Source organism: Mya arenaria, chromosome 7 (genome assembly GCF_026914265.1).
Source record: "Mya arenaria isolate MELC-2E11 chromosome 7, ASM2691426v1".
NCBI classification, from domain to species: domain Eukaryota; kingdom Metazoa; phylum Mollusca; class Bivalvia; order Myida; family Myidae; genus Mya; species Mya arenaria.
Window position 1 is genome coordinate 53,280,252 of NC_069128.1, and position 15,952 is coordinate 53,296,203.

The 15,952-nt window shown below is 33.8% G+C and overlaps 1 protein-coding gene across 5 annotated transcripts in view; it reads right to left on the reverse strand.

Annotated features, from left to right (window-relative positions):
• LOC128241830 (uncharacterized) overlaps positions 1–11,785 on the reverse strand; it is a 40,231-nt gene extending 28,446 nt beyond the window's left edge. For 3 of the 5 annotated variants that reach the window (XM_052958923.1, XM_052958924.1, XM_052958920.1), the window contains exons 1-4: positions 11,395–11,785; positions 5,453–6,504; positions 5,070–5,132; positions 3,469–3,531 (exon numbers count right to left, since the gene is read on the reverse strand). In XM_052958923.1, coding sequence (XP_052814883.1) covers positions 3,469–3,531; positions 5,070–5,132; positions 5,453–6,364 — 1,038 coding nt within the window. In that variant the 5' untranslated portion in view covers positions 6,365–6,504; positions 11,395–11,785. Of the gene's footprint in view, positions 1–3,468; positions 3,532–5,069; positions 5,133–5,452; positions 6,505–7,921; positions 8,242–11,394 lie in introns of those variants that run through there. The other 2 variants (XM_052958921.1, XM_052958922.1) reach the window with 2 other exon arrangements.
• Between the last annotated feature and the right edge of the window lie 4,167 nt (positions 11,786–15,952).

A 15,952-nucleotide genomic window follows, 5' to 3' on the forward strand; every position in this document is an offset into this window, starting at 1 on the left:
CGAACGACCAATGACACCCTAACAAGTGTGTGCTTTTCGTTTTTTTTTTACCTGAACGTGTAACTCACGGACCGTTCTAAGGCGATGATCCCATATGGTATTGATTAATAGTGTTTAAAACACTATCATTTGTGCGTTATGTGTCACTCGCTTAATGCATTGTAGGCCTAAGCACTGTGCTTTTAACATATAATTTATTTCATTGTTGTCTGGCTGTTGCTATGTGTATGTTAGTCCTCATAACTGTGCCTTTAAACAGAGAATTTATTTGTATTTTATTCACTCTTTTACTTAGTGTACGTATTGCAGACCTTAGCGTTTTGCCTTTTACCGGGGCCCTTGTGCCTCTCGCTTAGTGTATGTAAGGCATAGGTAGTGTGTCTTTTAACAAGGGCCTTGTGTGTTTTTCTCTCGCTTAATGTATGGAATGCCTAGGTATTGTGCATTTTAACAGTGTCCTTGTTTGTACATTATGCGTCTCTCGCTTAATGTATGGAACGCCTAGGTATTGTGCCTTTTAACAAGGGTCTTGTGTGTATGTTATGTGTCTCTCGCTTAATGTATGGAATGCCTAGGTATTGTGCCTTTTAACAGTGTCTTTTAACAGTGTCCTTGTTTGTACATTATGTGTATCTCCCTTAATGTATGGAATGCCTAGGTATTTTGCCTTTTAACACTGTCCTTGTTTGTACATTATGTGTCCCTCGCTTAATGTATGGAATGCCTAGGTATTGTGCCTTTTAACAGTGTCCTTGTTTGTACATTATGTGTCTCTCGCTTAATGTATGGAATGCCTAGGTATTGTGCATTTTAACAGTGTCCTTGTTTGTACATTATGTGTCTCTCGCTTAATGTATGGTACGCCTAGGTGTTGTGCCTTTTCACAAGGGCCTTGTGTGTATGTTATGTGTCTCTCGCTTAATGTATGGAATGCCTAGGTATTGTGCATTTTAACAGTGTCCTTGTTTGTACGTTGTTTGTCTCTCGCTTAATGTATGAAACGCCTAGGTATTGTCCCTTTTAACAAGGGCCTTGTGTGTATGTTATCTGTCTCTCGCTTAATGTATGGAACGCCTAGGTATTGTGCCTTTTAACAAGGGCCTTGTGTGTATGTTATGTGTCTCTCGCTTAATGTATGGTAGGCCTAGATATTGTGCCTTTTAACAGTGTCCTTGTTTGTGCATTATGTGTCTCTCGCTTAATGTATGGAATGCCTAGGTATTGTGCCTTTTAACAGTGTCCTTGTTTGTACATTATGCGTCTCTCGCTTTATGTATGGAACGCCTAGGTATTGTGCCTTTTAACAAGGGTCTTGTGTGTATGTTATGTGTCTCTCGCTTATTGTATGGAATGCCTAGGTATTGTGCCTTTTAACAGTGTCCTTGTTTGTACGTTGTGTGTCTCTCGCTTAATGTATGGAACGCCTAGGTATTGTGCCTTTTAACAAGGGCCTTGTGTGTATGTTATGTGTATCTCGCTTAATGTATGGAATGCCTAGGTATTGTGTCTTTTAACAAGGGCCTTGTGTGTATGTTATGTGTCTCTCGCTTATTGTATGGAATGCCTAGGTATTGTGTCTTTTAACAGTGTCCTTGTTTGTACGTTGTGTGTCTCTCGCTTAATGTATGGAACGCCTAGGTATTGTGCCTTTTAACAAGGGCCTTGTGTGTATGTTATGTGTCTCTCGCTTAATGTATGGAATGCCTAGGTATTGTGCCTTTTAACAGTGTCCTTGTTTGTAAGTTCTGTGTCTCTCGCTTAATGTATGGAGCGCCTAAATATTGTGCCTTTTAACAGTGTCCTTGTTTTTACGTTGTGTGTCTCTCGCTTAGTGTATGGAACGCCTAGGTATTGTGCCTTTTAACAGGGCCCTTGTTTGTACATTATTTGTCTCTCGCTTAGTGTATGGTAGGCCTAGGTATTGTGCCTTTTAACAGTGTCCTTGTTTGTACGTTGTGTCTCTTGCTTAGTGCATAGTAGGCCTAGGTATTGTGTCTTTTAACAGTGACCTTGTTTGTACGTTATGTGTCTCTCGCTTAGTGCATAGTTGGCCTAGGTATTGTGTCTTTTAACAGTGTCCTTGTTTGTACGTTGTGTGTCTCTCGCTAAGTGCATAGTAGGCCTAGGTATTGTGTCTTTTAACAGTGACCTTGTTTGTACATTATGTGTCTCTCGCTTATTGCATAGTTGGCCTAGGTATTGTGTCTTTTAACAGTGTCCTTGTTTGTACGTTGTGTGTCTCTCGCTAAGTGCATAGTAGGCCTAGGTATTGTGTCTTTTAACAGTGACCTTGTTTGTACATTATGTGTCTCTCGCTTAATGCATAGTAGGCCAAGGCATTGTGCCTTTTAACAGTGTCCTTGTTTGTACGTTGTGTCTCTCGCTTAGTGCATAGTACGCCTAGGCATTGTGCCTTTTAACAGTGTCCTTGTTTGTACGTTGTGTGTCTCTCGTTAAGTGCATAGAATGCCTAGGTATTGTGTATTTTAACAGTGTCCTTGTTTGTACGTTATGTGTCTCTCGCTAAGTGCATAGTACGCCTAGGTATTGTGTATTTTAACAGTGTCCTTGTGTGTACGTTATTTGTCTCTCGCTAAGTGTATGGTACGCCTAGGTATTGTGTATTTTAACAGGGTCCTTGTTTGTATGTTATGTGTCTCTCGCTAAGTGCATAGTACGTCTAGGTATTGTGTATTTTAACAGTGTCCTTGTTTGTACGTTATGTGTCTCTCGCTGAGTGCATAGTAGGCCTAGGTATTGTGCCTTTTAACAGGGTCCTTGTCTGTACGTTATTTGTCTCTCGCTTAGTGTATGGTAGGCCTAGGTATTGTGCCTTTTAACAGGGTCCTTGTTTGTATGTTATGTGTCTCTCGCTTAGTGTATGGTAGGCCTAGGTATTTTGTCTTTTAACAGGGCCCTTGTTTGTAAGTTTTATGTCTCTCTCTTAATGTATGGAATACCTATATGTTATCTTTTTTACCAAAATATGATTTAAAGGTTAAACATTCTCAAAAAATGTTAATCTATTAAACAAATATACTAGAAAGCATCATTTATGAGTAAGTTAATGAAAATCCTTCCTAAATAGATAAACATGTAGGCAAGCATATTATAATTGATATAATTGAGATAAAGTAGTTAGCAAAGCATTTAATGAATGACGCTCATACAATCATTAATTCTAGTTCTTCATTAACACTATCTTGGTTATGTTTTACATGTTTCACTTCACCACATAGTTCTTTTTTCGTCTGTTTACTTGTTCGAATATTCTTGCATATGTACTAGTTACAAGTTTGGTTTACCAAAATGTTCTTCACGATTTAATAGACATTGGAATATGTTGGAGTGAGTAAATATTGCCCGTTCTGCTCAGGTACTTGAGCGTCATAAAGCGTCACCAATAACTTCTATTTGTCAAAAATCTTACTTATAGGTTTATAGGTTTCTGTAAAATGTTTATCTTACCTTTTCAGATTTCTTTATGTCCTGTTTCGCTTTCAGTAATTCTTGTTCGAGTATCTTTTTTTTCTGAAATCATAAGGTTGAAGTATTAAGATAGTGGTTTGGGTTATATTATCAGTACACATATACTATTACTTTAATTGCGAATTCATATAATTGAACTAAGCATAATGTATCCAATAATTTCGTTTCATCGCAAGGAATAATAAACACGGTTGACTATAGGTGCTATCCCTGAATATATATGTACGCTCAGATTATAATTATGTTCATTTAATATCAGTTTATTTGTTGAAACGTAACACTGACGTATTAGTTTCAGGTTAACATAAACTATAACTCGATATCTTACAAACTACACCTCGCTATATGTATAAGCTACCAAACCTGATAATTTACGGGGCGGAGTAATAATTAAGAATGACGGTATTTTAACAAAATACGATTAAATATATTTGAAACACTTTTGTAATTGAATATAAAAGTTACACCCTATGACACTGGCAAAAATGATTTTACTTTAAAACGTTTTATTCAGGTCGTATGAACCTCTGAAATAATTGGATAAAGCAAAATTATACATTAAATCTGCGCAATGATGATTATAAAAGTATTATAAGTATCATATACATATAACCTCTGAAAACAAACTCTTTATCTAGCTAAAACTAAATTAAACGTGTTAACTTCAATTGCAGCACATCCAACAATTTAGTGAATATTTTTGGCTTTTATTAGTGTCTTGTATGAACTTCTTTTATTCTATTGACTTTCCTCAACAGAGTGCCACACAATCAATTACATGTGGTACAATGAATTAGAATAAAAAGTAGCGTGTATTGCCTTCTGTTTACGAAGGTGTTTTTTGGACCAAGACTTACTATTATATTGTAATGACAAATAGCAAATTATTTGACCAAGAATTTAACTTTTGTAATTATTTACATTAATGATTTAGTTGTCATAAAGCATTGCTCTTACTTTAAAGTATTCTTCCAAGCCCTGCTACAATTTATTTTCGAAAATCTTTCTTGCCTATGACTTAAGAGGCAACATTGGAAACATATAAACATGGCGCCCTTAACAAAGATCATTTAATTGATTTTCATTCAATAAAGACGTTGATTTTAAAACAGACACCTACACAGGCAGACTAACATAACTGATACCCATGTACTTAAAGCAACACATGCAAAACCCAGCTTAATATATGTTTACATACATTCTTATTGACCTTTGGTTTTTATATTAAACATAATCATAAAAAAGAAAGTAACTAACAACTGGAACAGCATTTCAAAAGCTAAACGAGTTCAGGTGTTTTAATCATATTCCAGTAAAGAGGATTAAATAATTTGGACACTGGTATTCGGTGATATCCAATAGCCTAAATAAAAATAAAAACTTTGACACAATTTGACAAATACTATGTAGATAAAAAAGTATATGAAGAATCACACTTCGAAATGCGATAGGAAACGCGCGTTGATGTAACAACCCATATCACATATTAAGAAAAAACTGAGCATGCATTTATTTATCTTATATATTGTGTGTTTAGGAAAATATGCTTAAGTACAATGGCGGGTTAAACTTGTACAAACCTTTTCTGATTGATATAATTCTTGCTTGACTTGACTTAAGAGTGCAGTGAGCTCTCGCCGAGTCTGAAATCAAACATTCAAATATAGAACAGTATATGGGCTTTAAAATGATGCACGTTTTACAATTATTTTCCAATCGGACAGACTGCGTGGGATTATGATACTATTTAAAAATGTTATGCAGTCTTATTTAACTCGACCGATAGAAATCATAGTTGAAATGTATGTTTACAATAAACATTTAGTGCAAAGAAATTGATATTTAAACAGTTAGTAAAAACTGCTGTTGATGGACAACGTGCATTTTTGATAAAAAGTGACATGTGGCCGGTAAGAAATATTAAAGTTTATAGCACTTAAGCAACATACATCATACTCTATACCTTGTTTATTTTTGTGGCGGATGCGACAACATCTTTGGCATTTCCATCGTCGCTCCCGGTCACTTCTTCTTGTTGTTCACAAACATCCTCCAAATCCTCAAACAGGCATTGTAGTATAACATTGTTTTCTTTGAAGCCAAACCTTTTAAAAGTATGTTTGTGTTTGATTTCTTTAAGGTGGGATCTGGCGTCCGAAACTTTTTTTTCAATATATCTGCTCATTAGGTACAAGTGTCCAGCCATATTATTGTCAACAAAACTATCAATTTTACTATCTACATCGTGACACCACTTGGTTTTCTCATCACACATTTTAGTAATATGGGAATGAGTGGTCAAGTTTTCGTTATGTTTCTTCGATATTCCGTTTCTTATGTCACTTGTCAATTTATCTACACGTTGTTTAATTTTATTTCCTAATCCCATACATTCTTGCACACATTTATCAGCGTTTTTCTTGTAATTCATCTTACTGTGTTCTGTTTCATTTTTCAAAAGCAGAATCTCATCTTTTATTTCCAACAATAATGACTTCATTGTGTTGACTTTCTCGCAGTCAATGTTAACTACTTCTTGCAACAAGTCAACGACTTCTTCTCCGCAAGGACGATGTCCCGAATGAAGACATCGGCCACAAATCGTGGAATCATGAATTTTACAAAGAAATATCGCCTTTTCAGTCGGATGTTGCTTACATCTTTCTTCTGTGATGTCCCGCAATATGACATTTGGATTTTCTGTACCATCCTCATGCATTTTAACAGCCTCATGCATACTGACATTATGTGTTTGAAAAACATTTACTGTCTTGTGAATATCTACACAAGTTTCACCAAGGTATCCGCAGCTTTTGCAATATCCAATTGCATTTTCATTACCGCACATTTCACACTGAATCTGCTTGGATGCCATGTTATGTGATCATGCAGATTCAATATATAATGAGTTAAACCAAACCTTTCTTTAATGCGAAAGTTTAATTTGAGTTATGGTTATTGGTCGATCTGTTGTTTCATAGTCATCACTACATCTTCATTTAAGTACATGTATCACTGAAAATAAGAATATTGAAATGATACTCAAGATCATGAAAATACCAATTATTATAACGAGTTCGCGACAAAGCTGACTGAAAGCTACGTTATCTGTGAACACAATTATAATTAAAAGGGCTATACACCGTATGATTATTATTAAGACCTTAACGCCGTGCCAATCATTGTATCCATCGCGAATCATAAAGGCTAAATGTGCGTTCCTGCCTTTCAAATAGTGCACTGTGTAACGAACGAATAATGTTTTTGTTATTTTCATGTAAAGTTACAACCATGGTTTAGATATTTGAATGATAATATGGCATGACGGAAGAGTATCGGTTATAGTCTGATTCGATCAGTACAACTATGATTTAAACTGTATCTTGTCCCTAATACGTATCGCTTAAACCATATACGCATCCTATTCGTAGCAAGTTGATTGTATGTCAACGTCCCTAACAAATATTGTAAATACGTAAACATATTATTTACAGCAAGCTGGTTGTATGCCAACGCCATTAGATCAAGGAACGGAGAATCCATAACAGGATAGTAACAAAATTCACAAAAAGCAACGGTAAACATACCTTAACTTATATATTTAAGCTCGATAACGTCATTTCCAATCGCGTTTATGACCGAATGAAAACGTTTATTGTGTGTTATTTCGAAATGAATGTCAAATATGTTTTTTTTGACGCAGATATCTTACCGTTCCGTTTGGATTAATGCACATCTGTTGCGTCAAATAAATAATGCGTCTGTGTTTATTTAAAAGAACAAAAGCAAAAAAATGGCATGTCAGTTTGAATTGTTCGGGTTTCAGAGGTGTTCAAGTCGATGCTTTCGAAGTGTGCGGTTATAAGTATGCCTATGTGCGAATTTTATGAATGAAATGTAAATACTATAAGAAAACCTGCATAATGTGTGTGTATATGTGTTGTTGATCAAGACCAACGCTAGTTTACGGCAATTCGCAATTTTTACATAAATATATTACATTTATACAGACTAAAATAAAAAAAGTATCCGATGGATGTAAATGCCTCCTTTTGCACGAGTCAATGCAGTAATAGTTAAGTAAAACAACTAATAACTAGATGTATAATACAAACATGAATTTGAGAAAACAATTGCTCCCGATTATATAATTATACACATACTTATTATTTAATCTCCAGTTTATTGAACTGTGCTGAGAGATTATCGGTACAGCTGAATACACTGGCAAACAGGTAATATCTATATCATCATGAGTAAATGAATACCTCTGGCTGGCGAGACCCCATGCCAGCTCAATCGATTAGTCAATAATATACATGCAACGACCTGGTTGTTATCATAATTATTCGGGTTTGTCATTAAGTATCAAGTATCGACATTTCAAGCCTTCTGCGTCGGTCGTATTAATTATAACCATTACATTACTTACATGCAAACGTTAGCACAAGTCAGTTCAGTCGTCAGAGATTAGTGAATCCTATTTTAATGACTGGATCAAAAATGTTTAAAAATTAAACAATCGAATGAATAACGTTGATTTCAAATCGCCATTCCCTATGCTCTCTGAAGACAGGGGAAACGAACACGCATTGTATTCAGCAAGTAAATAACTTCCTTGTTTAGATAAGATCGCCCTTTCAGCTTTGTTCAGCTTTGTTACACTTGAAACACTCTTTTTGTCAGCATCTAAAACATATTTATTCACTTAATTAACACGCTCCAAAATGTTGTCTTTTTAAAACATAATATGTTTAAGACGACGCCTGTAGAAAGGGGTACAAAGTGGGCAATATCAATATCGAGAATAACGTGTTTAATGTTGTGTTAATTTATTTCACTGACTTAAATTATTATAAGTCACCATTTCTTTGTTAGATTTATTAAATTTAACGTAAAACAAATGTTTAAATCACATCCATAAAATATCCTTATCTCCGACAACGATGTTACCGATAGCGACGAGATATAATAACAACCTAGTTATCTCCCTTCAGCATATACGTAATTTCGGGTAGGTAATTGACAAACGAGGATTTTGAAACAATAACATTCTTTGTCTACATTTACCGCTTTTCGAGGATGCTTATGTCGAGTTTTGACAAGTAAATATCATTGTAGTAGTATACACCCGGAAGTAAACAAAGAAATTGAACTGGGCTTTTATTTAATTGCCATACAATATTTTCCATAATAATGAATGAATTTTTATATTTATATAACTTTCTCATCATATCGAGTCATTTGTTTTTTGTAGTCAGGGGAGTACAGTGTTCCCGATGGACTTGTCAACGACACTGATGACATTTTCATCAGGATTTGTGTAACTTATGAATGACCTTCATTTACTAGAAACACTCAACCTGACCATGACAACACTGCCAGTCTTCTTCCCCCATCATGCCCTACCGACTGGTCAAATATTGTTCAAAACTTGATGGAAATACGGTGTCATCGTAGATTGGAGTATGTGCAGAGCACTCAGGTACATTTTAGATAATTACAACTTAAGTTCACAAATTAATAAACGATTTTTAATTGACAGTTTTTTTCCAAGCAAGGAGAAGAGTTGTGGCTGCAAACATGACAACCTTGTGATACGTAATCAGAAGACATATTGTGTAATACCGAATAATTAACTGGGTTCCATAAATTTATTTTGAAATCATGCAAAATTTAAGATTAACAAAATAGCATGTATAAAATAAAGATGTGTATCAAATTTTGCAGGACAACAAGCAGTTTATTTTTGTTTGATGAGACTGAATTGCCGGGGAAGGGAGCAGACACTGTTGTGAGCATGATAATCACTGCTTCAAGTACCATGGTTTGGAGAAGAAAAGCCGAAATTGGCACTTTGGTCTATGGAAAAGCAGGTGGATAATACCTTTTTCACATTAATACCTATAGTAGAATACTTTAATTTTGAAAATACTTACCTAACAGAATTGGGTCCTTAGCCCCTAGATTTTCAAGAGTATTCACTGAAGTGTTAGCCTTTTAATTGTTGTCAGTTACATGTAAAAAAATAACCTTGACCATAACTCAATAACTTTTGAAATTGATAAAATACAACTTTGCATACCTATTGCCAGAGGAAGAATGTTTGTGTGAACTTTCATAGGTATGTTATTTCTATATTACATTTCAAATGTTCAACAATGTTAAACAAACATAAACGCTGTTTTAACTAGTCAAGTAACTCCGCACATTGTCAAAACACTGGTATGATATCTTGATTTTTATATAAGCTTTTTTTGTGTGTGTTTTTTGTGATGTCAAAATATGACTGAACTAGACATAATTTCTATTAATCCATACTTTCAGCAAACAGGGTCTGGCTTTGTGCAGCTGTGCTGTATCGGTGATGGTGTAGTTTACCTTGATGAAAACCAGAGCAGTTGTGTAACCTGAAATTCTTTTCAAAATCTGCATCAAGGGGATGGATCTTGAATGGCAGTATTCACATGACAGGATCAGAGAATACAGCAGATTTGACATCTAAAAAGACAGTGTGCCCTAGACAGTCTCAACCAAAGCATTGAACAAACTGTACAACCTGTTAATTAACTTTTTTAGAGCTGTTTGTTTGGGCTAGTTTTTGCCATTCAGAAATAAGTATTTACATCATTTCTCAGTATAAGAAAACTATAGGAATTAGAAACTGATATTTACTGTAGGGAGCCACAGAAAAGAGACAGGTTTCCTTGTGTCAATAGGACACCCTTCATTTAACTGTGAAGAATTGTAACATTTGTTTAATGTTACAGAAAATGTTAGGAACATTGTATAATGTTTAATTGAAGTACTATTAGGTTTCAAGTGCCAAATATGTAACGCCTGTGTGTATTTATAATCATGTTAATATAAAGTTGTTATCAAAACAAAATCAATATTTGACTGTCTTAAGCTTTTGATTTTATGAAGGCAGGAGGTTGCCAATCTTGCTCTTCATGACGGGTGCTTCCAAAAATGAACAGGGTGCAGCAACATTCCATAGCTCTTTAGCTAGAACCCATATATCCTTTTTTCATCAAATAACAGGAACATTGACAATTAACAAATTATGCAGTGATAATTTTCTTATGCTTATATCATTAATTTTTATTGTCATCAAGTTTTCTTCTAGAATTGATATGTACATGTAATGTATTGAAAATGGATACTTGGAAACTTATAATATTTTAAGAAATAATGATTCAAACAAATGTACAGAGACAATATATACACTAGTTTGAATTTTTGTTGTGTATAATAAGCGTAGCTACAAAATGCATAGATACATGAAAATAACTATTTATTGATGTACATTTTCTGCATATATCGGTAAAAGAATAGTTTTTGTACACTGATACCCCTTGGACTTACATCACCGTAGCAACGAAAGTCTTAATCATTTTGAATATTTTATACTTAGGTTATTTGGGTACTTTTTAAGAGCTGCATGTGTGATTCCTTTTATGTTTGATATTGAATTGCATTGTAGTAACATTTTGCTTGCCATTTAAACCATAATGTGAATTTTGTCACCAGTTCAATAATATGTTATTTTGTGTATGAAATATAACTACAAATTATATAAAGTCATAAAAAACATGTGTTGTTTTATTTCTATATCTAAAAAATATGCCACTTTTTTGACACTTTCATCGATAAATTGATCGACTCCTGTGCTTCTTTAAATAGTCATAACAACAAGAGAATATAAGATTTTGACCTCAAATTTTCGCCCAAATGTTTCTAATGATGTACTCTATATATAACTATCAAAATCTGCAAATATTATTTTTGCACCTACGTACCCCTTTTTACAGGCATTGACACATATTGATTATAATTAAAACGCTAAGATACGAGGAAGCAAAACCAAATTGACAAAAATAGTAAGTCAAAGCTTAAACTTACCTGTCGATCTTATTTAAAGTAACATCTCTTTTACAAAAATACCAACGTTAACACAATTAACTTTAGCCAGCAATTGTTTGTAAATATATTTTAAAGTATGCATCTGATACTTTCAGATATTGTGTTCATTAAAGGAATGGTGTGACTTTCAAAATCGTAAACATGAGTATTGAAAACTGAGGTCAACCAACCTCCATTGTATTCAGAAGCAAATTACTTCCTTGTTTAAGTTTAATCTCCTTTTCTTCTTCTGTACCGCTAAAACATTTATTTGTCATCATTTAAAACACATTTATCCAAATATTGAACACACTCAAAGATGACAGCTTATTAAAAATCTGTCTTAAATTCTTATCAGGGATAAACACAAGCAAGCATATCAATGTAAACAACTGACGTTAGTGACTACCGGAGCAGTCAACAGTTTTGTTTAGAGTCGCTATTCAGTGCTTGCTAGATATTTAAGGAATACTTTAAGAAAAAAAAATACTTACGACAATAATTTTTTTTTTTAAAGAAAGAGCTGTGTTATGGTAATGTGTATTCATTGTCCATTTAATAAAGAGACGCACGCATAAGTCGAATAATAAGAGAGACAATGTTTAACGAAGACCCTGCATAATATAAAGCCTGTAAAACGAAGATCCAGTATAAGGACGATACATTTAAATGAAGACCTTCTATACCGGAGACCAAGTATAACGCCAGTTTTGTATTACGAAGACCGTGTATTCCGAAGATCCTGTATAATGAAGACCCTGTATTACGGGAACCAATAAAGCGAAGATCCTGTATTACTTAAACTGAAATTCACACAAATAGTTTTTTTATAGTGTTTTGTTTCTGTTCAAAATTGTTAAAAACATACCTAATTTCATTAATGAAACCCTGACAGATATTCTTTCTCAACGATAATGTTGTTAAAAGACTCGACCTTAACTGGCAACAGACAATCAAATTACATCAAAATAAAGCGGAAAAATCAAATAACTCAAAATCACTTTGAAAAAAATTGAAACGCTAGTGACAACACTTAGTTTATCATAAAATTACACTTCACACCCTGTTGATTAAATGCAAGTTGAGGCGTAAATATATAACGAAGACCATGTATACTTAAGACTCTGTATACTTAATACCCTGTATAACGACTATTCTGTATAACTACGATCCCTTTTCATGAATAACCTGTATAATGTATACGCTGTTTAACGAAGACCCTTTATAACGAAAGTCCAGTATAACGACGATCCTGAATGACGAAGACCGTGTCAGACGAAAAACTTGCATACCCTATATAACGTATACCCAGTATAACCACAATCCTGTTCTACGCGGCCCCTGTATAAAGACGATTCTGTATAACTAAGACCCTGTACAACAACGAATAAGTTTGATCGTGCTCTTTGGTTTGGGTGAGAAGTAAATATAGTTTTGTTATATACAAATCGGTAAGTAATTTCACTTTAACTTTTCCTGTTTAGATATATATTTTAAGGACATGTGCGTCAATGTCAAGCTTACTTTGGCAAAACATTTTTTGTATGTTAACAGACATTGATCAGTTACAAATTATCCAACATTGAAAAAAGCATTCCGGTATTTTTCAACGTTATTAAATGCCTGCCCACTCTCACGCCAATGGCAAACGATGGTGCGCCCAGGAATGGGATATAGTTTCAACAAATTATTAAGAAACACTAATCAACAATTTAACACAGCTTTCATACAACAGTTAAAGTAAAAAAAAAACACACATTAAAACTTCAGTAAAATGAAACTGCACATGGAATCATTATTGTGCAACTCTATAAATTGATCGTACAAGCTACTTCCATTCATGCAAAATCTCATGAAGAATTTCGTGATAAAAGACTCATAAAACACTGAGAGATATGTATAGTGTATTGCCATCTCTGATTACAGTGCGAATAAAGTTAAGTGCAAATGCAAAGTTTATCTGTTCTCTATAATTTCAATGCATGTCAATAATATTTAACTGTTATTAACACAGTCTGGTTGAAAATAATTGATATGAGGATAGACACTCTATCATCAATAAAAGTCTTATATTTAAACATCATATCAATAGCGAAATTCATAACTTGAAAACAAATGCATGATTATATTATTGTTACCATTCCGACATATTTTGTGTTCCCTTTGAAGGGACCTTTGGCAATTTTGTATGATCTCTGAATTCATCGAGGGATGCAGTTTTTATTGCTTGTATTTACACATTTTCAAACAAATTAGAATTAAGTCACAAAACAACAAAATCATGTCACTCATTATTTGAAAACATATCATCAATCATGTTTTTTTTTCTTTTTTAGTCTTGTTCTCTGCCGACTACGAAATTGTAAAAGGTAATCACATATTTAGCCCGACCTCTGCACGATATTGAATGGATGATTTAACATTTTCCATCGTACAAAGAAGCACGAAATAGGAATCATTTTGGCATCGTGAGCAACAAAAATTACATTGTGCAAACTTTCTCGCTCGTCGACGAGATCACTTAAAGTACGTTCGTGAACGAATTTGTTTGTACTTTATGCTACATTGGCAATGTTATTGTAACATAATTGGAGTCGTGAAACATTTTTCACAATGGCATAACGTTTATACCAGAATATATATCATAACGGAAATAAAAATGATACATAATAGACAGCTAGACTGTCGAATGTTATAATTTTAGGTAGCTAAAACAGCAAAAATGAAAAACTAACAAACAACTGTCTTTAACCTCAGCATCCACGTGTGTTAAAAAAGCAGTTTTCACTCATTTTACAACTAGAGAAAAATAACAACAAATAGTATGTGTGTGCGAATAAAAGTAAGTACTATATTCCCATCATAAATCCACATGCAATACATACAGGAAATACGATAGACTGTATTTATAAAACAAAGTCGTGGGTCATTAAAACGTCATTTACAATCAAAACATTGTCTCTTTAGTGGTTTAACCAGTAAATGTTTATAATAAAAGGTTTATAAGTATTCGTTTTGTTGTTGTTCCATGTTTCTTGTTTATGATTTTTTGTTTTTGTGTTCCATGTCTTCCCAGTGCCATTAAACGGGGAGTATGTTTATTTTGTACTACGTATACTGAGCTTGTGTCTGTAGTTTTTTACGAAATGTCGTTTCCGACTCTCGTGTTTTTTTTTGCAGTGTTGCCAACGCAGATTGTTTTGGTTCATTAAGTAATAATCATGTTTTACTCACAGAATAAAGCTTTCGCCACACAGACTGTTTATATAGGTGGGTTGCCACCTTCTTGCCTCAAGACGAGAACAACATTGAGCAAATGCTAACTGTAACGACATTGACAAAATAGTTTAGCTCAACAATATCTGCCATCATATGATTATACAAAACTAGTTGATTTGTTAATGTTAATTACTTTTAATTTTTATGTTTATTTCCTTTACACCTTTGAAAGTTAGTACGCATGTTTAATGTTTTATTCACTAGTGTACTTGGAAATCTCATTTCGACAGCACCCAAATGCTGGCCTAAAAACCGTTTAATTTCATTGTTATGAATTAGCTCATAATAATTGAAATAAGACAATCATAGTTGCATTTGCAATGACACGTTAGAACTAGCACTAAGGCTATAACTTAAAACTAAAAAAGTTATATGAATTAAAAAAAAAATACCTTAAATAATTTGCATTTCAGTTCCATATAAATATTTATGCGAAAAGCTACAGAAACAAGCTCAGTAGCAAACATAAACCCGGTTTAATGGCACAGGGTAGATGCCAAAGACATAGAACAGAAAATCACAAACAAGAAACATGGTATCACAAAACTCCACAAACAGCACAGTGCATACATACTATATATAAAAAACTAGGTATGTTTATCAAGAATTGTTAGGTACCGCCTTGGAACGGTCGGTAAAATGTAAATTTACCGGGGGTTTAAACCAGTTTATGTGCACAAACCTCACTCTTATCCCAACACTCCTGAATAAAGATAAAACGCAAAAGGTATATCTTATCAAAGTATGCATAAACTTGAGGAAACTTAACAATAAAACGAATAATAATAAACTTAACCCCAAGCACTTCTATGATAAGAGATCCCAACTCTAACTGCAGACGGAGGAATACAATTCAGAGCACCTAATGTAAAAACTTTTCAAAGATAAGATGCAGCCATTGTTTGAAACTATAAACATCACAAACAGTCTGCCTTATAAAAGGTTTAAAACTGTTTGATCATAGAATTTCATAATAAAAAGTATCATTGTACTAAAACTCGCAAAAATGGCTTCGCCGACCTAGTTCGCCCGCATTAATATGAAGACAAAAATAGCAGAAAACCTTCTTTAGCCGTATTTGAAATATGTGATCAATTTCAAGGCCAGTTTTTAGCATAATAAAAGCAAAATACATTACATAATGTATTTTAAGTTAATAACATCGCATATTCTTACAACAACGTTTGTACAAACGCCTTAAGTTTTGCCTTTTTTCCAAGGGTATCGTGATTTACATAAATTTTCATATTTTATTATTTATTCCGCGCCCTAAACAAGG